Source organism: Leptinotarsa decemlineata, unplaced genomic scaffold (assembly GCF_025532065.1).
Source record: "Leptinotarsa decemlineata unplaced genomic scaffold, Ldec_3_MD MMD2_tig00001019_RagTag_RagTag, whole genome shotgun sequence".
Taxonomy (NCBI): domain Eukaryota; kingdom Metazoa; phylum Arthropoda; class Insecta; order Coleoptera; family Chrysomelidae; genus Leptinotarsa; species Leptinotarsa decemlineata.
In genome coordinates this window covers 712,155-736,005 of record NW_027412557.1, presented here as the reverse complement: position 1 = coordinate 736,005, position 23,851 = coordinate 712,155, and the positions used below count along the sequence as shown (strand labels likewise).

The following is a 23,851-nucleotide window of genomic DNA, read 5'->3' as shown; positions in this document are numbered from 1 at the left end:
AAACATTTAAGTACTTTTTGACGTAAAATTCAATGGTGTGAAAAACTTATTTTTTCAAATGAGATATCAATAGTTATTGATGGAAAACTATTTTAATGGGACACCCTATATAGTTCTGCATATTTAAATAGAGCTTGAAATTACTTTTCCAAAAATGCAGCACACTGGATGTTTTGCTAGAGTCATCTTTGAAATACAGAGGTTTTAGGTTTTTTTCACATAGACTTTGAAACGAACACTTTGATCAAGTATAGGCTTTGGACGATGCGGCGATATAACAGAATGCAAATCTCTTCTGGTAGCTGTCAAATTTTGATTTGAGCAATAAAGACGCTCTTGGCTTAGTGGTTGTTTTTCAATTTTCATACACATTCTCAATGAAGTATGAGAATTATGAAAGATGGAAAATGATAGTATGTTTTATACAAACCTGGGAAAATGCATAAGCCGTAAGCAATTAGTAGGTATCCAGAGAGAAGACAACCTAGAGACATTAGAGATAAGTTATAGCCAAGTGCGTGGTATTCGTTAAAATGTACTTGGACAGACGAAGATTATGTGGGCAGTTCCGGCATTTTCAACCGCTATAATTCCAATACTTAGGCACAGCAAAATCCTCATTCCATTGTAGAGCAGAGAAATCAAGGAAGATTGGGATTTAGTGTGTGGGTAGATGTTTTCAGAGACAGAATTATCGACCCGTTCATGACCCGTTCGACCCGTTCATGATGGCACTCTCACAGGTATTTAGCAATTGGCGAAATATTGAACCACTTGTTGATGAATTTCCACCATTTGGAGGGCTTCGCCTCATAACACTGCAATTGCCAACAATTTTTTTGCCTGCAAATTTTGGTAATAATTGGATAGTCAACCAAGGACCTAACCTTTGGTCGGCCAGGTCACCGGACCTAAGGCCTCTGGACTTTCACCTCTGGAGAAAATTGAAAGATCTTATTTGCAAATTGCCAACCTCTATATACGAATTTGAAAAGGCACTGATGCAAAGTTTTGCTTCTCTCACTCCTATTGAACTAATTAAATCGGCAAAAAACATTCAGAAAAGTATCGCCTGTGTGTAGAAGAAGCTGGTAGACATTTCGGACACCCTGAAGAAATATATTTCTTTTTTTGTTATTTATCATTATTATTATTATTGTTGAAGTTTCATTTATTAGTATTAAATATAGTATAAATTGTTATCAGTTTTATTGAAACTATGCGTTTCAATTACTGCTGTGAAAAGCTTTCTCAATATTTGATAGCTACTACTAAACATTTTCTTTCTGTTTTATCCCCGCGTCGTCCAAAGCCTACTTGACTCTATCATTTTATGCATTGAGGAAAATAGTCAATAACAAAGAATGAGAATAAATGCATTGAAGACAAAATTCTAAGAGTATAACTGAAATCATTATTTATGAAATACGCAAAACAAAGTGATATTTCACTAACCTTCGGCGACAAGCTAGCGGGAAAGATACTCCATTGGATTATTGAGAATGAAAGCGCAGTGGAAGCATATTAAAAATGCAAGATCCATCGGAGACTAGTTCAACAAAATGAATAATTCAACGACGTATCAACGACCAACTTTGAGTATTCCATTATTCAAAAAATTCTTAGGTTTGCGAAGATGTCTGTGTAGTTAATCTAACTGTGATTATTTTTGGATAGAATATTAAATATGGGACTATCTAATTGTTGATGGTTTGGCAACTTAATAAACTTCACAAATAAGGTATAGGTATCAGTATTCCATATAATATATAACAGAAACAACCAATGCAAATTCTCATTCCCACGGGAAGATTTTTCATTAAGGTCATCAATAATAGATATGACTCAGTACTAGTTACTTCTCTATCTCGTACGAATCTGTTTTCATTGCTTTTGCTCAAAAATATTCTGAGATGAAAGTACAATGTGAAATGATGGAACTCTTTGAATCTAAACCGTTTGACAGTAACACAATAAGGTTTATTGTATTAGTTTGAAAATGTCCTTAGTCTTTTAGTTACAAATAAAGTTTGGTAAAAAACAAGTCTAACATCTCATTTTTTGTTTTTATATGAATCTGAACGACTCGTCCCATAATTATATTAGGAACCACAACAATATATTAAAATAGGTAATAAATACTATGAATTAATTTTTTGTTAGTGAAAAGTAGTGTAAATAATTTTTTGTAAGGTCATGGTGCGTCCAAATGAGTATAAAACAGTAACAAAGCCGTAAGATTATGTCTTAGTTATCTCCTGATGACGCTAACTTGGTTAGCGAAACACCCATCAAGACATTTTTTCTGGTGTGATACACAGTTAGTTGTATAAACATTTCACGCAAGTTAAACAAATTTGCAAAACATTCAATGGAACAAAGGGTGATATTAAAATATGTTTTCATTTTGTAACCTAAAACTAGGTATGTCCAAATACAAAAGAACAAATGTAACATGTAATGAACAATCGAGTTTTCCTACAAAAAAATTGATGTCAACTTGCTATTCTTAAACACGAAAGAACTATTTTGAAATGCTAATGCTAGCAGATACTAACGATAAACTCTTTGGGCATTTTTCAATATCACGATTATTTGATGTTGGACTTGCAATTTATCTAAATATTTGTATGTAACTATTGCTGGAAAACAATAAAGACGATTATTATTATTATTATAATAACTAGGTAATTTCGTTCCTTACCTAGTAACCTTCAATAGGGCTGAAGTCAACATAGAATGAACCTCGAATGAGCGAAAACAACTCAAAGTACTAATACAGAGGCCAGCGATGGTCGCATAAAATGCGACGACGACCCAACAAACTTTTTTTTTTATACGTCAACGAACGCACAATACGTTTCTCTTGGTGCGATAAGCCCCAATTATCGGCATCATATAACTAGAAAATAACCTGAATCATAGATACGTTTAAGATATGATGGAAATTTTGAGTATTGTGAACAGCGTCATAAAAACATCATGAAAATATGCTCAAAATCGTATTAATTACTACTAGAGACATCTCAATAAACTTATGTAACCACTATTTACTTCATTGTTTACATTATATACATACAGCCGTGTTAGGCAAACAACCGTTTTACTCATCTGAAAAAAAATTCCGCCAAGCTTTGACCTATGACCTATCTGCTACCAATCCACCACTTAACCATTAGTCCAGTTTTTGGATAGCGGAGCAAACTCCGCTTAGGTATATTGAAATGTGTAACCACTTCACTGCATATAATAATAATAATAATAATAATAATAATAATGCTTATTGCAGTACAAACAGGTGAAATATAAAATATGTTTACATTCTAAGGGATTTCGCTGAGAAAAAGAATTTCAGTGCTAATAAACAATGATTTCTGCTAAGGCAGAGCCAGTGCGCAGGAGCATGGTTAATAAGATAATCCTGATATGGTGAATACAAAAGATGTAAGGTAAGGAAAAAAAAATTTGTGTATACATCCACATAAAGGTAAAAAAACATATGAATAGTACAATTATTAATATAAAGTGAAATTGATTTTTATCCAATACAATTCACAAATTACATTTAAAAAAAAAGGGTTCTGAACTCAAACTACACATACATATCAAATTTGAGATTACGGTAAATCAATTAGACTTCAAAGGATCTATCAGGCAATGAATATCATTTCGAGGTGTATCAAATAAAAACTTTTTAGTGGCAGTTTTAAAAGAGTATAATGATTTTTGGTATTTTATTTCGTCTGGGAGGTAATTAAAAAGTATTGGCGAGACGTAGTTAAAGCTTCTCTGTCCCACTGTTTTCGTTTGAAAAGGAACTTTCACACATTTTTTTGTTTTTAGTCTTGTGTCATATCTGTGGTCAATCAATAATAAATAATTTTTTTGTTGAAATGTTCGTGTAACTGTTCTTAGGAAATAGAGTTGGCGTACATCCAAAATTTTACATTCCGAAAACAGTGAATCCGACGAATAGATTTGAGGCTTACCACATATGATCTTTCGAATCTTTTTCTGAATTACTTCAAGTTGCTTCATATGGTACGGGGAAGCAGAACCCCATCCCACTATTCCATTAGATAATCGTGATTCAACAAGTGTATGATATATTATTTTTGAGTGAAATTCACCTAGAAGTGTTTTCAAGTTTTTGAATGTTGATAACATGGCTCTCAGAGATTGTACTGTTCGTTGGATGTGTATATCCCATCTCATGTGCCTGTCAATATATACTCCCAGATATTTTACTTTTTCCGCTTGTTTTATTTCTATATATTTTCCGTGGTTATGAATTGATAAAGATTCGAATGTTGGTAGTTTGTTTGCGTAACATGTAGAGGAAGAAATCATGTTTTTGAGACGTTGATGTTGAGTATTTTGTGGTTGAATGCGTCTACAATTAAATTCAAATCCTGTTCTACTTTTTAATTTAAGCCTTAACACGTTTCCGATTCATATATGATAACGGTATCGTCAGCAAAGCCGCATATGGTACCAGAACTGTTTAAGGTAAGTATTTCATTAATATAAATAATGAAGAGTATGAAGGTTTACCATTTTTATAGATATTAGAAGTGACCAGCAGAATAGCATCCTGAGTTGACAGCCCCGTTCTGAAGCCGAACTGATTGTTAGATAATAATTTATTTTTGGATAAAAAAAATTCGATTCTAGCTTTAATAACCTTTTCGAATATTTTTGCCCAGTTGGAAATTAGAGTGATGGGGCGATAACTCAAGACTTCATTTTTATTACCACTTTTATACATTGTCCTGATGATTCCCACTTTGAATGCTTTAGGAAGTATCCCCTTTTCTAGAATTTTATTTGCAAGTGTACTTATAGGTTTTGTTATTTGATCTTTGATATGTTGCAATGTTTCAGCAGATATTTTATCTATACTAGGGGCTTTCTTTTTTTTGAGGGTCATGATAATACTTAATATTCCCTTGTCGTTACCTAGGTTGAAAAAAATTGATGCGGATATCTGTTCTTTTCTGGGTGGAGGATTGGGCGGCGGTGTGATATTTTCTGCATATTTATTTCCTACATAAGCATAATATCTATTGAAAGTATCAGCCATTGCTTCATTATCTTTAATAATGTCTTTATTTTCATTAATTATTTGTTTTATCTCACAATTTTTTTTATTTTCATTATTTTCTTTAACAATTTTCCATATACCTTGGCTATTTTGTTTATTATCTTCTATGATCTTTTGATAATATTTTTGTTTGGCATTTTTTAATAGTATGCCAAGGATGTTTCGGTATCTGATATATTCTTCTTTCAGGTTTGGATTTCCTGGATTGTTTTTGAGAATATGAAATAATTTGTCTCTTTCATTTACATACCTTACCAAACCTTGAGTGATCCAGGGTTTTATGTGTATATCTTTATGACGGTATTTTATACCGTCATAAAGATACTGTATTTTTGGCAATAACGTCTTTCAATATATTGATTGATGGATCTGTCATTTCATCGGGATCATTAAGAGTATGAAAAAATTGCCAGTAGTAATTTATTATATCTTTTCTAAGGTTTTCATACTTAATATTTTTTTACGTTTGGACCAAGGTACGGATGGTTTGAATGATTTGCATTGAATTCCAAATGAACTGTAGTTGCATAGTGATATGTTATGTTCAATTTCAGTGTAAGTGTTGTTTATTAAAGAGACCAAGTAAGAAACGCGAGATAATATAAAAATATTTGAACTTGGTGAGTTGATATGCATTTCTCCACTTGAAAGGGGTATATTTTCTCAACATTCTTCAAATGTCGTTTTCATTATGGACTTGATATATGGAAATTCATTGTCACTTTAATAACTCTGATCTTCGAATATAGTTCAATTTATAATATTAACATTACTATTATGGAAATAAAAATCTTATAAATTGAAAACAACGCATTTCCATCAGCTCACAGGAGATGGTTTCATATGAGATGTGTTTGCGATACAATTAAATATTTGAAGCATGTAAATATTACGTCCCAAAATGAACATCTCACCGGTGACGGTCTTAATCACATATAAGCTATTAGCTATGTTACGGTTTTATTTCCCAAAATTCTTAATATCTATTAAGAATTTTGGACCAAAAAGGAAGGGAAGAAGGAGAAAATAAATAGAGGAATCGGATTGTCAACAAATCTAAATTATATGTGGTCATGCCCTTACAGATAATCATTATTATTATTAAATATTTTTTTTATTTCAATTACTCTCAAATTTCCTACTCTCACTATCTCTAGCAGCAAACTTGGTCTCTTCAGTCACTTAGATCATTAGAAATATAGCAGTTATTACAAAATAAATAAAATTTCAAAACATAACCTATACTTGTCATCATCATCCATTCAGATTGATTTATGTCTGTATTGAAATTCTTCTCTATGATTGAAATTTCCTCCACATTTGGTACCATTGATTTGGGAAAGAAGTAACTAGAACTGGCACAGATGTGAAGGAAAAGAAAAAAAACTGGAAAAAATATTGAAGTCCTCCATTTTGATGGTGATATTCAATTTACGCATTTTGCGGATTTATTCTGGAAATCTCGTTCAAAAGCACCAGATTATTGATAAGTTGGGTAATCTTAACCACCTTCACTCATTTGTGGATATATTTTCTGGAGTACTGAACATTCCAACCTTCTTCGACGTAAGTTCTACGTAATCGCTTTCGAGGCCACACAACATCTAGGGTATGTTACCTTCTTCATTTGAACATTCACTACAATAGAATGTCATTAATACTGAATGTATTCATTGTTTTCAGGCCTGTTTCCTTCTTTTATTATCCTTGATTTGTTCTGCTTTATATATCAAAAAGTAGAGTAATGGAGTATAGTGCTAAACCTGGCTTCAAATTCCTTCCTGCTCAATATGAAGGATTTGAAATCTGTCATAAGGCTTCACTGGTTGAGGTATTTGCTTCTGCTTTAATTGACCCAATGCACGAGTGATATTTAAACACCCCAACTCTTAGGATACTCTCATGAAGTGGATCAGGACTTGTAGGAGACACCGACGAAACAGATAAGCTTTTTTCATAACTGTGCTTTATTTCTATCATTTTATTGCTCAGCATGGTCGCTTTCACTGATTGTGCATGAATTACTACACAAATTGTTTTGTTTTCTTTCTTTATAGTTGTACAGTTATTAAGTTGTGCTAGACCATTAGTTCAGTCACATCCTCATTTCCTGTAAAGAAAAAGCATATAAATAACAACTTTAAAAGAACCCATAGTGGGTCAAAATTAAACAACTTACCTCTAGCGTTAACAGTGTACACTTTCAGTATATAACCTAAAAGGTTAAAGAATTTAGCGCATGTAACTAGTACATTTATGACGAATAATTGCCTCAAGAACATAATATTACCATACAATTTACAAGACTGCATTTTTGCATCTATTGCAATATTTACATGAAGATCGACCTTTGACCCCTGTTTACACCATAGCCCCTCTTTTTCTTTCTTTTCCTGTCACTCCTCTCACTCTTTTCCTTACTGAAATCAGGTTAGCCATCATTCATAATTGCGATTTCTCCAACTGTCAAACGTTTTTCATCGACGGACTCGTGTTTTGAGATATTTATCCAGCTCCGGTTCCACAACATTATCACCCTGTCAATTGTCAACGACAAGCAATTAAGATTTATTTGATTTTGTTGAGGATTATCGAACTTGATAGGTTGTTTAATTTAATAATATAGTTGGTATCACTATTCGAGTTTTATTGATTTATTTTTTTTGTTCGATAAAGAACCCCACCCGTCTCCACTGAGCAAGGGTATGTTCAGAAAGGATTAAATATTTTGCTGCTAACGGCCAACCAAGCATCGCAAAGCGTTGTATTCCTTGGTTCCGAAGGTCCGCAGTAGCAGCTATAAGAAATTTAAATGATTGGTCTTAATGAATTTTTTAAAAGATGGTCTTCCATGAGTTCCACTTTCAAATATTTAATAATTATCTGTTCGTAATAATACGAAAATGAAACATTCATTGACTGAAAAAATATGCATTTCTATCAACTAAAAAAATATCATGGGATATGTGATATAATCACGATGTTTAGTGTTCGACTGATTATTTCAATCAACAAAAAAATTATATGTAACATCTCAAAGCAAAAAGTCTTTCAGATGACGATGAATACAAAATTTATGAGTCGTTTCAAAAAGGACCAAAATAATTGGTCTGTTTCATATTCCTGAAATGATATCCTCCAAAAAGGACTTGAAATAACGTTATTTTGAATTACTAGTATCTTTCGTAAGCAGATATGTAGATTTTTATCAGCTTAAAGAAAATGATTTAATATGTATAATATATATATGACATACAACAACGAACGTCATGAAGGTGGCAATGATTTGAACACCATTTATTAATAACTAGCGAGCCGCCCCGGCTCCGCATGCGTGCAATGCTGATAATAAATATACATATACACGAGTGCGATCGCTACTGATCATAAAGTGCTAGTAGTATATGGCGAAGCGCGGCCTTCGACGTGCCAATTATGGGCACGCGCCGCCGGCAAGCGACCGGTACCGCCGCAACCGCTATGTCCCTGCATTTTAAATCTGTAATAATTCCCGAAAACATTCATTTTGAATCACATGCTGTGAAGTGCCATATGGATCTATATTGAATTCACAATGTATTTAAGGTAGGTAATTGGATAAGGATTAATACTGTATTGCTTAAAATCGCTTCGTAAAAAAGTAAAGGATAAAAAAATGTTTACATATTTTTATTTACATCACATGTTATATACATATAAACCTTCCTCTTGAAACACTGTACCTATTGAAAAACTCGCATTAAAATCCGTTACATAGTTATAGATACATAGGAAGGTATCGAATAAATGTATATAGATGTAGGCAAATTAGTGAACAAAAATCATCAAAATTGAATGTAGTGCAGGATGTTTGGATGTTCACTAAATGGAACTATTACTACTTCACGAGGGTCAAAACAGATCATGCCTCAGACGATGGTTTCTTTCTTATATGTGGTGCAGCGTCAATAAAATATACGCTGCACTTTGTTGGATCTGTTCTGGAAGAGGTAAACGTTTAATTCGAAATATAAGATTTCTCAATTCATATATACCTCTCCTTGTCATAGACTTCCAGACTGATTTAAATTCTTTGATCAACTAAGTCTTACCTTTCAACCGTACGATTCCTGGTCCAGAGAGTGTGGCGCGAGATTAGTAGTGATAGTCAATACGTAAGATAAGTGCAAGTATTGTAAATAAACTGAGTATAGCGGTTGGTGTTGTATTTAAAATAAACGACAAAAACTACAGAAGTAACATTAAAACAGGATCCATTTTTTTATCAACTTGATTAGAGATATGTCAAAGAATATATTTTATTTGTTTTTCTTTATTTATTACTCCCTAAAGTTGAGTAGAGAAACTCTTACAGTAAGTAACGCTTTGCCTTTTCACCTACATTACTTGAATAAAAAAGTATTTCGATCAAAAATGAAATAAATATTATAAACCCGCCATCATGAAGAAAGACACATCTAGTGTAAACCAGCCTAGAGGCAAGCATTAGATGAGAGTGAAGCGAGATTAATTCACGAATGATGACGGTTATCGAGACGAGAGCGAGCTCCCACAACATAATTTAAATATCTGATAGAATGTCGAATAGATTCAGCTTTCCAGCAAGACATAAACTGCCTGCAGGAACCAGTGGCGAAACAAAATTCTTTATTCAAAATTAAATTTCACCCGACAGCGATACATTACCAGGCAGATTGATATCAATTATCGGGCTTACCTTCACCCTCTGCATGTGTAGATCATGGCTTCTTTTTCTCTTTTCCAGTTCCACTTTTCTGGTTAGCAGATCCCTTATTTCGGTGGGCGCGTCATATGTTATTTTCTCCTTGTCCGTTGTGACTTCGTCCTCGTCGCTGAAACTCTCGAGTAAAATATCATTGTTCCGCACCTGAAAGAGCAATAAAAATTGTAATTTGAGATCTAGTTATAGCGTTGAACATATAGAATTCAAAGTAATTTTCGTGAATGAGTGCCTGAAGCCAGAAAGTAACAAACATATTTTCCAATACATATATATGTACCAGGGCGGTCGGAAAAGTTTCCGACCTCAAAATGAAAATATCAACACTCATAAATAAAAGCTAGTGAATTTCGTTGTTCATCTGACAGTTACTAACTAAGGTTTCAGCCATTTTGGACGCGTCAAAGTCAAACCGAAATATATTCGTCAAAAAGTTTATCTACTTTTGCAAAGAGTCAAAATCATGTACTGTTTTTACACGCAATAACTGGCTGTGATACGACGTCTGCATTTCACAGGAGGGGTAAAGCAACAGTCTTTAAAATGTTTGAAAAACAAGATTTAGTTCAATGTGCTGAAGTTTTTAAATAAAGTAATTCGACTCAACAAGAAATTAACACCAACGGGATTCAGTTTCTTCTTTCTATGTACAAAGCTCCGAAAAAAACACATGCTTAGATATGCATGTTTCGTAAAAAACACTGAAAATAAGAAACAGGTATAATTAGCTGGTCTTCCTCCAACCTCAGTTGCTGCTCATCAACATCTTTTCCGGGTATATTACCAAGTGCAAGTGCGGCTTGGTTATCAGCTAGACCCAAAAGACTGGGTTTGGAAGGCCAAACCCAGTCTTTTGCCATTGTCAAGGCCAGTCATGTTCTAATGCTGAAACACCAAAAGTGGAGGATTCATTTGATACCAACGAGGAAATATGCGATGCATCACTCTTGACGCAGTTTACCTACACCCAGGATAAATATCAAGAAGAAGAAGAAGACCAAGAAGATGAACAAGAAGAAGTATTTGAAGGTTAAAAAAACGCGCTAAGTACACTACCTCATAGGTGGCGTGGAAACGTGTGCATATAATAACGATTACAACTTTTACAACTTTTTGACTCGTCGTATCTCAGAAACGGTGGCTCTAAGAAAAAAAAGTATTTTTCATTTTTTTGTAAAGAATTTTATGATCTACAATTTTTATCTGAGGTTATTTTATGATAAAACTTACCGTTTTCCTGAAAATCGCGAAAAACCAATTTTTTTCGAGATTTTTGACCTTTGACCTCAAATTTTTTTCAGGCTTCGCAATCATTCGGAATTTTAAAATCTCATTTTTGATTGTTTTGAACAATCACACGCGTTTGCAGCTTGTTTTAAATTTTTGTACCTTCCAATGTCTAGATTGACCGGATTATAATTCGAGTAAATGTACTCTTTCTTATAACACAAGTTATATGTGATGGAATTGGCCAAATAATTGACGAAAATCCGTAACGTATTCAAGAAACACAATATCGTGGGATTTTTCACTAAACAGTTTTTTAAAAACGCAACACATGTTTCCCTATAGAAACAGCCTTTTCAGGCGTGTTAATACTAAAACTGGTTAGTGAAAATCTTCATCTTTAAACATGAGCTACATAATTTTTAATAAAATACAATTTGGAATCACAAGCAAAATAAGAGGATGTAAAAATTATAAACACAATACATGTCAGTAAAATGAGACACTTCCTTAATATAAAATAATATAACATAACGCTTAGACATTCGAGGGTACAAAAATTCGCACCCAGCTTAAAGTTGGTAGAATTGTTCAAAAAACCATCATAATAGTAGGGAAGCACACGATGCAAAATGGGGATTTACTCGAGCGTCATAGAGATATATTAGGTTGCAAAGCTCAGATGATAAGAAGAAAAAAATGTTATATAATATATACCTATTCATCGATGGTGGAAGCGGCTATAGATTTTTTAAATAAGTAAAAAAATACTGTTGCATGGACATACTCGAGCGCGTCAGATATTGATAGCACCAATGTTCTACGTATTTTTAATAATGTTCGTACGTTAATCTGATCGTTTGCATGATGCGGGTGGTGGTACGTAAGGGTTAAAAGTGAAAAGAAAAAAAATGTAATCGAGCGCGTCAAATTTTCTAAGGGGGTGTTAAGTGTAACAAAATTATTAATTTTTTTTTTAATCATTGAACTCAATTAATTGAAAAGCTCATGAAATAGCATGCAAATGAATAAGTGTATGTTTTTTAAGTAGAATACTTGTATTTATAAAAAAATAATTTTAAAAAAATGCTCAAAAAAAAATAAATTCCTTATAATCAATTGATTAATTAATCATCATCTTCATCTTCATAACGAACGAATCTCTGTGATCATCTGTGATGGCGCCATGGCAACAGAATTCAGAGTGGGGTCGGAGTGAGAGAGTAATAGATAGAGAAAAAGTGAAAGAGGAATAGAAACTCGGAGAGGGAAATATAGGTATCACACAACTGCTAGCATTAAACTTTATAGACAAATTTTTGTTATTTCGGCTTGTGGAAATTGTCAGATTTCGTCGTTATCCTTGAATTATTTCCTTCAAAATAAAAAAAAATTAGCTACGCTCGAGAATGTCGAAATGACGTTATTTTTTTACAACTTTGCTGCCCTCCCTTTTCTTCACGTCACTCTCAAACTGTCAGATTACTGGAATTAACTCACCCTACCTTAATCTGGCGCGCTCGAGAATTTCGGATGATCAATTTTTTGTTACTAATGTAATCCTTTATCCTTCACGAGCGGCCTTATATATGGGGCTCATATTTGGTGGAGGTACTTAACCGAGTACAAGGTATCCCCCTGTATATTAATCTGCCGCGCTTTAGTAAATCCCGAAATCCTCGCTTGGGCTCCCCTATTATAAATGAAATCTGGGAAATTCTCATCGATTCGATACCTGGATAAAAATTTACTCGGTGTCAGAAGTCACAAAAATCGTTTTTTTCGCGATTTTTAGCAAAACAGTAAGTTTTATCATAACAATAGTTCAAAAAAAATTGAAGATCAGATAATTATCTATAAAAAAATGTCTAAATACTTTTTTCTAAAATCCATCATCTCTGAGATATAACGATATAACTGCTGAAAATATATTTTTGTAAAACAAGCTGATAATGATGCTGATGTAATGATAATTGAAACAGTTATAGACCAATTCAATTTAACAAATACAACTATTGTTATAGGTAAAGATGTAGCGCAAAAAACTCGTTTTTGTGACCTTTGACCCCGAGTAAATTTTTGCAAAGTATCGGATCGATGAGGATTTCTTAGATTTCAATTATGATAGTGTTTTGAACAGTCCTACCAAGTTCAAGCTGGGTGCGAATTTTTTTTACCTTTACCCCTGTTTTGTGGTCTAATTTGATCAGATAATTACTGTATTATCTGAAAATTATAAAAATGTTTATACATATCTATCATTGATGGTGCGTTTGCGATTTTTGCGATTTAGATTATACAACCTCATTTATCTTAAGTACTGATTTAATGGTTTGTAATGAAATTTTATTTTTCTGTATTTTTGATCCTTACAAGGATCATTTTCAAGATATTTCGGCAAAATCTCATTTGCCATCTTCTGGTGATGTCTAGAGTTTGGAACTTAACTCGGAAAAATAACCCGTGAGAATCTTCGTCAAACGCCATACAAACAAAATGAAACAGGAACCTATAAAGCTTTCGTGATATTAGTTATTTACATCAAAAACACTAATTTTTTGGGGACAGGTATAAATTGCTCAATTCCAAAATAGCTGTTAAGCAATAATTTTTTCTATATAGAGTTCAGTTTTCCAGGAATTTTCCTGTCTCAATTTTTTTGTATGGTATTTGATTAGAAAAAATTCAAGTTTGCCAAATTATCCCCCCCTTGAATTACTGTATTCCAAGGTTTTCATGTGTACCACATTCAACAAGAGTATAATAATCATACATTTCTGAGAGGTATCAAATGAGATTCCAAACATATAGCACGTGCTTACGGTCTATTATATAAATTTTTTTGAAATAAAATATATATTCGTTTAATTGGAGCATGTACGCTAACATGGGATCAAAGATGGATAAATTATAATGAAACTAATTGTAGTATGTTTCCGGGCTTACGAGTATTAGCTGTGGTCTGCAGGTTTTTATATCTGAATGAAATGAAACTGCTGTTTTTTTATTAAAACGAGCCAAAACTGAAGAATTGCTATTTATTTTATATTTTATTATCATTGCGAGGTTGAATATTTTGTAATGGAAACTTCTTTGTCACACCTTGGCTCAGAAGCTTCAATATTTATTCAGCATGAAATGTCTTTGTGTTGATTTCGAATTGAATTATGCAACTGTGATCCGTTATTTCAAAATATGCATTTTCTCACGGGAATAAAAGCACACGAGGCAAAAATGTTGAGTAATTGAATTTTATCAATCTGAAAACCTGGGTTAAATTTGTAGAAGACAGGTGTCAATTCCGAAGCAAAAAATCCAAAAACAAGACTATTGGCGTATTTCCTGGGATTCATTAATGATTGATTCACTATTTGGCGCTATGCATAGAGTTTCATGTTCTTGGTGGTTCACAGTTGTTTTGACGACAAACATTCAGACAAAAATATCCGCCGATTTTTGCGAATGGTTTTGCTATTGTTCAAGTTTCTAATGAAAGGAAAAGAGCTGTACATGAATCTAATTTAACGAAATCCATTGACTTGACATTCTTAGGTATTTTGAGTCTACGTATTTCCTGAGTGGTGGTATCCTAGTATGCAATCCAATCAAATTAATACGCTTGGTGCGTTGATAAGGCATGATCAAATATATTTCTAATTGAGTTAGATATACTGATTAGTGGTATTTCAAATTTCGATTTGAAAAGGACATCTTGCATGTAATCAGTTATAGTTGAGGGACACAAAACGATAATATCGTAAGATTGAAGTGCGGTATATAGTGTTATATAACGTTCTTAAAAAAAACTGAAATTGTTTTATTCTCAACGTTGCATAAATAAATTGTCAAGTATTCCATTCAGAATATAGAAAAGTCGAAAACGTATCAAGGTAGTTTAATGGAAAATTAAACAAATTCGTAAAAAACCTAAATTTGGCCGACAAGAAATCTTGCAAGAATCTTGTAAACCTTGGAAGAAAGGCTGGCTGGATACTTTTTCAATTTATGTATCTTGTAACGTTATTTGCAGCATTCTGGATTTATGTATCTCAATGAGTTTGATAGTGAAGAAGTGTAAATTTCAACTAACAGCATCAAGCGATGAAAAATGTATATGTTGTTCTGTAAGAATGGTATTTGATTTCAATACTTTTGTAAATGTTCCAAACTTATATTTTTTATTGAATAAATTAGGATTATTGATTTTTATTCATTATCCTCGAAAACGTTCATAATAATTTACGACTTTCATATTAGACTACAAAAATTGCACGTTTATAGCACAGCTCTATGCGAGTTTCGGAGTGTAACTCCTGCTCGCTTCGAATTTTGCGAAATGAGTGAAACGAGTTAGACCAGTTAGCATCTTCAGTGCGGACGTGAAGATCCTCTCCCTTTCAACTTTTAAACGAGATTAGATAAAAAGGTCGAACAAACTTCACATTGAAATGAATCATTTTTAGTATATTTTTATGAGAAAAACAATTGTACTATTAATTCAATAACATTTTATTGTGATTTTCACTAGACAGTCAACAAAAATGCCACTCGTGTTTCTCTATACCAGGATTCTCAATCAGAGTTCGGAATAATCGAACATGGGGTACCCCAAGGGTCTGTATTAGGTCCTCTCCTACTAATTTTATATAATAACCTGCCTCAAAACTAGTCACCGTCATCATGCATGCTGTTTGCAGATGATGCAAATATTGTCAAACTCAATGGAATTGACGGAGCATACAGCGAAAAAATAGCGGAACAAATTGAAACAAAACCTTAATAAATGCCAAAGAATTTCCATTTCAACTAATTGTCGTGAGAACACACATTACTTATGGTAAACGACTATGGGGAAATAAGGATATTAGCTTGTGTGGGATATAAGGAATCTTGTAGAAAGTACTTTACCGAATTCAAAATTATGTCACTATATTCAGCGTATATTTTTTATTGCCTGTTACAGAACCACAAGAACATCGGTATATACCGAACTCACTCCGATACGCATAATTATAATAAAAGAAACAATAATCAGTTGATCAATCCGCGATACAGACTCACTACCTCGATCAAAAATTCGCTCGGCTCTTCAATAAACTTCCCGCCCACATTGAAAATTTGAACAAAAACAAGTTCAAGAGAATAATTGAAGCATTTTTCAATAACAACGCATTATATTCTCTTGATGAACTGAACTGATGAACTGAATTATATAAACATTGATTTGAAATGTGAGTGATCATCCCGCTATGATTTCTATTCTCTCAACCTGCTGTGATATCTTTACTTCAAGGTCTAATTAATATTTTATCTGTATTTGTTACTCATATTTTACATATATATACTTATATATAAAGGGAAAATTTGTGGACAGAACACTCAAAAAATGGAGGCAAACCGCGGACACGTGTTTCTGGCTATTGGTCTCATTAGCGCGGTGCAGGCAATTACAAAGATAGACAACAACTGATTACCAAAAATGAAAAACTTCACATATGCACGGTGTCACCAACAAAGGCTAACCGCACATTTGTGGTTTCAATTAGAAGACCTAGAATTCCCAGGCATCATCTACCATCACCACGTAGGCAGCTATAGCTACCTGCGTGACTCAAGGGTCCAGGATATAAATACAGAGATAAAGACGTTATTGAATGTGTATGATATAAATCAAAAGAAAAAATTTGTGGACAGAACACTCGAAAAATGGAGGCAAACCGCGGACGTGTTTCTGGCTATTGGCCTCATCAGCGCGGTGCAGCCAATTGCAAGGATGGACAACAACTGGTTACCAAATATAAAAACCTTCACATATACACGGTGTCACCCGAACCCGGAAGTCACGCAGCTGCAGCTGCATAAGTGGTGATGTTAGATGATGCCTGGGAATGATAGGTCTTCTAATTGAAACCACAAATGTGCGGTTAGCTCCTGTTGGTTCCAGACATATCCAGACATATCAGCAAGATGAGAAACCTCCTCACTATGGATAGACGCTCAGCTGGATAGACGCTAAATGGTCAGTTGCATCACCTAATGATATGTTCTTAGATTAACTGTGGGGATTCGTGAAATTTAAAGAAAATGTTACACAACCGTAGTCCATTAATTATCCCTGAAACATTCCATACTGTAAACAAATAATTTGTAAGTGGTGAACATTTGCAACATTTAGTTTCAATGAACGGATGAGTTTTATTGAAATTACAATATTTCAAGTTTGTTCGCAGGAACAAAACAAATATGAAACTGGTGTTTGCATAGGAATGGATAGTCCGATTTCCAAAAATAAACCTGTCTCAAATAAATGATTGAAAGAGCTATCAATTAAACAAAGGGCCACCTGATCCTTCTTTACTGTAAGAAACCACTATCGACATGGGTGAAAATAAAACGCGGTACACGAAAAAAAGCGGGGCCCCAGAGATTGGATAGTCAGTCAACTCGAGCCAGCTAGGCGCCAGCATTGTTATTTTATTTAGTTGTTTAATCTAGATAAGAAAAGGGGTGATGGTTTAATCATTAAGTTCTATTGTGAATTGATGCATCTTTGGTAAAATATATTTATACGAATATTATATCTGCTTTTCTTATATTACATTCAAAAAATAGACTCCCCGTGACGACGAAGAAGTTTCACTATACACTAGCTGGGCGTGTTCATATAGTTAGTATGAAAACCACTGAAGAAACTATTGTATAGTGAAACAGATATCTCAGCATGTTATAGCACGACTTTAATTTCTTGTAGAAGTATCCACGGCGAAGGTACTGTGAAAAGTATTCTGGCTGTAGCTATCTCCTGAGATATGAGGATTATAGTATAGACGTTAAAATTTCGACTAAGGTTAGTTGACATTTTCATTCTACTAGTCTGAAATAATAATAAATTCAGGCTAACTTACCAACTCTATGGCAGCTGGTGGTGAATCCCTGCTGTTGGGCGAGCAAACCACTGAAACGTATTCTCTGACATCGTCTTCAATTTCAAGTTTGAGTACCGGCGGGTCAACGCCACATAAATAGACGGTACCAAAGAAAAGTAGTTTCGAAAGGCGTAAAGTCAAATGTGTCATTTCGGCATCGAGATCTTTGGGAGCATACGTAGCCTCCTGGGCAGTATACATGAGAGGAGTAAAACCATAGAGAACGCCATCTTCTGGCAATCGGATGGCTTCGTATCCTGGAAAAAATTAAATACAATATTATTTGATGAAATCAAAAAGTTATAGTTCTCTTCAGTGATGAAATATACGAATCATTATTTTTTCGCACACTGGTGTGTTGATAATTTTAGTTAACGATAATATTGTAGTGCAAACAATGTGAATATGGCTAACAATATTATACACTGCATTCCAACTTTACTTTTTAGGTAAAGCCACCGATAATAAGCAGATTAAATTTATGTAATTAATCTGCACATATTCCGGAAATGTCAAAATGTTATGAAAACGTCCCAAAATTACTTTTTGATTTACCTAAATGAAAATAATAATGATAATGTATTTTCGATAAAACACAAATTACAACACGTTTATGAATTACAACAAAATTTCAAAACAAACAACAAAAAATATAAATACAGAGATACATTTCTAAGATATTCTAGGTGGGAAGTCCATATCGAGTAAAAGGTAATAATGAGGTAAATGCATCAAATTAGGGTAAATGTATCAATTCCATGTTTATAAATCTATATTGAGTGAGCATGTCAATATCGGGACGATTCAGCAGCAACAATGATATATAATCTATGTCAAAAATTTCAGGTTGATGACATTATTGAATATTGTTTCTACCAGTTTTGTCTATCCATGTTCTAACATGACCCTTTCACGGCACGAAACATTTTTTAATTCATCTTAGTTCTTTTATTATATGTATGCTCAATGGATTGAAGAAAACTTTTGATTTCATTTATAGAAGTTAATATTCTTTGGCAGAAAATTTGTCTTGTATCATATATATGGTTTTCGGAACAAAGTAGATTCGAGAAATACCTCATGATTTTTTTCAATATTATTCTCAATACCCACTTTTGTATTACACTCAAACTACTCCTGTCGTTTTCTGCCACTCCACTCCATCCCAGGATGCCGTAGGATAGCTGAGACTGGACCAATACAAAATACCATATTTTGAAGTTTTCCATGTTCAAATAACACAACAAAAAAATATTTTTTGAATGTTTCTTACACTAAATTAGTCAATTTCTACTAATTTTGGGGTGATAAAAACGAAAATAACAATGAAAAATTTGTATTAGCTCTGGTTTTTGAGATACACAGTACATAATCTTAAAGAGTAGTTATACTATACGTGAAAAGTGAAAGTACATAAAACAATATTGTTATGTTTCTTTTAGAATATTTTAAGTACAAAATTAATAAAAAAAAAAACATTATTCTTAGTGTTTTGACAAATAAAAGAAGTTTGTACCACCAAATTTCAATTAAGTCCATCCGATTCATTGTAAGATCGCTGTCGTTTAACTTGTCTTTTATAAAACACTTCTGGAGCATCCCTACGTGAAGAAAATGAATTTTTAAGGACATGTTGCATCCAAGTTGGTGGTAAGCTTGAAGAAGCTCTTTAACCAATGCTGTGAAGTTATCATCTCTTTTGTTACCTAAAAACCCATGTACAACCCCCTTAAAGGCTTCCCAGGCTCTTTTTTCATTTCCTGTTAAAATCATGTCAAAAGCAGGATCATTTACGATTTCACGGATTTGAGGCCCAATAAAGATGCCTTCCTTGACTTTAGCATCACTCAACCTGGGAAACTTTGCTCTCAAGTACTTAAAAGCTTGTCCTTCCTGGTCCATGGCCTTCACAAAGTTTTTCATTAGTCCCAACTTAATATGTAATGGGGAAGGAGAACATCCTTAGGATCTACAAGAGGCTCGTAAACTACATTTTTCTCATTAGGGTTTAGGTCTCGTGTAGGCCAGTTCATTTTTTTATAGTGAGATTTTCTATCCCGACTGTCCCACAGACACAAAAAACAACAGTACTTGGTGAACCCTAATTGCATTCCTAGGAGTATAGCAATGACTTTCAGATCACCACAGATGTGCCACTTGTGTTGTTCATATTTGATTGATTGGAGAAGTGTTTTCATATGTATATACGTTTCCTTCATGTGAACTGCATGACCTATAGGAATAGAGGGTAGCTGATTTCCATTATGCAGAAGTACAGCTTTTGAGCTTAGTTTTGAAGAGTCTATAAACAGTCTCCATTCAGATGGAGTGTGATCCAAATTCAAGCAGTCCATCAAACCATTAACATCAGAACAAACTACGAGGTTTTCTTTTTTCTCAAAAAAAGGAAGCAAATCTTTTTGACGCTGTCTGTACTGAGATATTTTCACATCATGTTTCAGAAGATTCCTCTGTTGTAGTCTTGACCCTAACAGCTCAGCCTTTTCCTTAGACAAGCGAAGATCTCTTATAAGGTCACTCAACTCTGCTTGACTAATTCTGTGCGGATCACTAGACCTATCGCTTACCTCAAAATCAGGGTCATAGGATGTAGAAGGATGGGTTGCTCCTTCTAAACAGTCTTCATCACCTTCCTCTGAAATTTCATAGTTTTGGGGTGGAGAAGGAACTGGCAAATTGTCTGAGTGTGGTATAGGCCGAAGAGCAGATGGGAGATTAGGGTATTTAACCGTTCCTCTTTTCTTCATAGATAAACCTTGCTTAATGGGAGGAGTTAAGCAGAAATAACAGTCGTCTGTATGATTGGTAGGCTCACGCCAAACCATAGGTACTGCAAAAGCCATTGCCCGGTTTTTATTTTTCAGCCACTCTCGCAATATGACGGAACAAGAATTACAACATATATGAGGAGCCCATGATTTATCTTGGTCCCCAACTTTCACACCAAAATAATGTTCATAGGCTGTCTTAACGATAGGTGTCATTTTACGTTTCTGAGCCTTAAATGTTATTTCACCACATATATAGCAAAAGCTATCGACAGAATTCACACACTTTCGAGGCATTTCAGATCAGCACTTAAATTAATTTAAAAATCAACTTCACACGATAATTTCAATAGCAACCACGTGCGTACAATTGACAAACTCACATAGGTTATGTTTACTACTTAAGAACAGCTGATGAGAGGGGTGTTATGTAAACAAACATGTGTACCAACTGTTGGTGATGAAATATTTCATTTGTTGAAAACTCAATATACATATATATAATATAATGATACTATATCTTGAAAACAAGAGCTAATATATAATTTTTATGGTCACTTTCGGTTTTAACACGTGGAAATACATTAAAATCATCTAATTTCAACCCCGAAACAAAAACTTTGTTGTGTTGTTATAATCGACCAGATATCTGAATTTGCTTAGTAATCCTATCAAATCCCATCTCGGGTGCCTATCTATAATAATTCCAAGATATTTCATTTCATTGTTTTCCACTATCACCGTATCCTTTATCTATTTCCAAAGGTCCTAGATTAGGTAAGTGGTTGAAGTAAATAGTGAACGGTAAGTAATAAGTTTGTACGCTATTTATTGTTAGTTTGTTATATTTGAATCAATCAGATATTTTTTTTTAGTCAATTTGGGCCTCAATTTTTAGGTCGGACCAGGATTCTCCTTTGTACAGAATGACCAGCAAAACTGAATAGACTTCCCGTCGATCGGATTTTCATCAAGTTATTCATATAAACGGTAAATAGAAGTGGTCCTATAACAGTACCCTGCGGCACCCCATACGTCACGACTCTCGGGCGGCTAAAAACCCCGTCAATACTCACTATTTTTTCCGATCAGATAGATAATCCTTTAACAAATCTAATGCTGAACCTGCTATTTCATACGACTCGATCTTATGTAGTAATCTTTTGTGACATACGGTGTCAAAAGCTTTCGATAAATCGACGATTTATCGTCAAACTGATTCTGGGAGAAAATGTTGAATTTTTCAAAGAACTTTCTTTGAAATTCTATTACCTATTCAAGATTTTCTCAAAAATCGTTGAGAAAACGGATAATAATGAAATTGGCCTATAGTTTTCAACACTTTGTTTATTTTCAGTTTTGAAGAGTGGTTTGATGATGCCAGGTTTGAAACAATCAGAAAATTTTCCTTTGGTAAAACATTTGTTGATGATGCAAACTAGGGGTTTAGATATTTCATAGTTCAGGTACTTGACGGTTTCAGATCTAATATTGTCCCAGCCACGAGATTTCTTCGTTTTTAGATTCACATAACATATAATGAGAACTTGGGGTTATGGCCATACTAACGATTTTAGATTAACGTAAAATAAAAAAAAATTAAATATGGTTAATCGAATTCTATATGAAGTATTGAATACATTGACACCCATTACTTGCTGAAAATCAAGAACACTATTCATGATAATAATTACAAATCTCCACAAAATAGACACGCAGATTCCTCAGTTATGCTGGTAGTGATTTACAATACAATTTATACAACTTACCGACCTTAATCATTAGAGAATACTAATTAGTAAACTGCTAGTTTTAAGAAGTGCCCAGCAGGTACAAGGTAGTTGAAATTATTGTTCCTAATGATTCGTCTAATTATAGTGAATGTTTCATGAAAATAAATTCAATCGTATTGAAAGACTAACTTCTTGTTGGTCGTTCAATAGGAAATTTGGTGGATCCTTTAATTTCAATCCATCGACCCAAAAAGTTATTTTAGAGGAATTGTTTGTTGCACTGGTACAAAGAAATTAGGAAGAGCCCCATATGGTTAAAAAACTACCCCATATCGCAACAGAGAATATAACTCATTGATACTTGGCATAAGTTGATTATGTTTCTGAAAAGAATAGTCCTACAATAAAGTTCCCCAATTCTTTATCAACCCAAATTCATGAATTACGACAGAAGAGTTGTATTTTGTGATATCCTCTCTGAATGCAATAAAAATAATTCAGCTTTGCGGTATGTTTTTGAATGAATATACTTTTTAAATGAATGGGCAAGTGATTCATCGAAATTTCGAAACTGAAGTAATTCAAAATCCGATATGACACGCCAAATTCACACCCAATATCATCAAATGCTAAATTTTTGGCGAGCAATTTTGTGTCCATTCTTTGGGAGTAAAGCTAAATGGTGAAAGATTCAGTTTGCTGAATAATCAAGTTATGCCAAGCATTATCAACGCCATCAAATTAGATCCCCTATTGTGAAATGGGATAGTTTTTCAACAAGATGGAGCTGCTCTTCGTTGCGTAGTACCAGTGCGACAGTTTGTCGATAAAAACTTTCTGGGTCGATGGAATAGAAGAAAAGTTTCTAAGAGGCCATACATATCCCCCAATTTGACTCCAGTGGAGTCAAGTCGGGGATATGGAGATGGTTGAAATAAAGTTCAGGAGACACAGCCAACTACTGTAGATTTCCACCAAATGCTGTAGTTGGTTCAGAAAGACTTTTTAAATAAGATGCCACTCGTTTATTATTCAAATTTGAAATATTTGACATGTGGGTTATTATGGGGAGAGGATGGCTGACAAGAGGTTGATTGAAATAGGTCCTCTTGAATACTAAAGTTGACGTGTTTTACAAATTTTTTACAGTCAATATTAAATTACATATTCATGGCGACTGTATATTGAATGGAAAATTCTGAAAATGTAAAAAAAATTGTAAAAATCAATCTGTGACAGGTTTTGTATGTTTTATTTGTTGAAAAATACTTTAGTTACTTCAGCTTATAATAGTTCTAACTCAAGTGGAGATACGTGTTTATCAAATCATA

General features: G+C 33.7%; 1 protein-coding gene across 3 annotated transcripts in view; it reads right to left on the bottom strand.

The window, feature by feature from the left end:
- LOC111503297 (telomerase-binding protein EST1A) overlaps nucleotides 1-23,851 on the bottom strand; it is a 258,113-nt gene that overhangs the window by 56,942 nt on the left and 177,320 nt on the right. For all 3 annotated transcript variants that reach the window (XM_023157571.2, XM_023157567.2, XM_023157570.2), the window contains 2 exons: nucleotides 17,978-18,255; nucleotides 9,822-9,992 (listed from right to left, as the gene is read on the bottom strand). In XM_023157571.2, coding sequence (XP_023013339.2) covers nucleotides 9,822-9,992; nucleotides 17,978-18,255 — 449 coding nt within the window. The remainder of the gene's footprint in view (nucleotides 1-9,821; nucleotides 9,993-17,977; nucleotides 18,256-23,851) is intronic.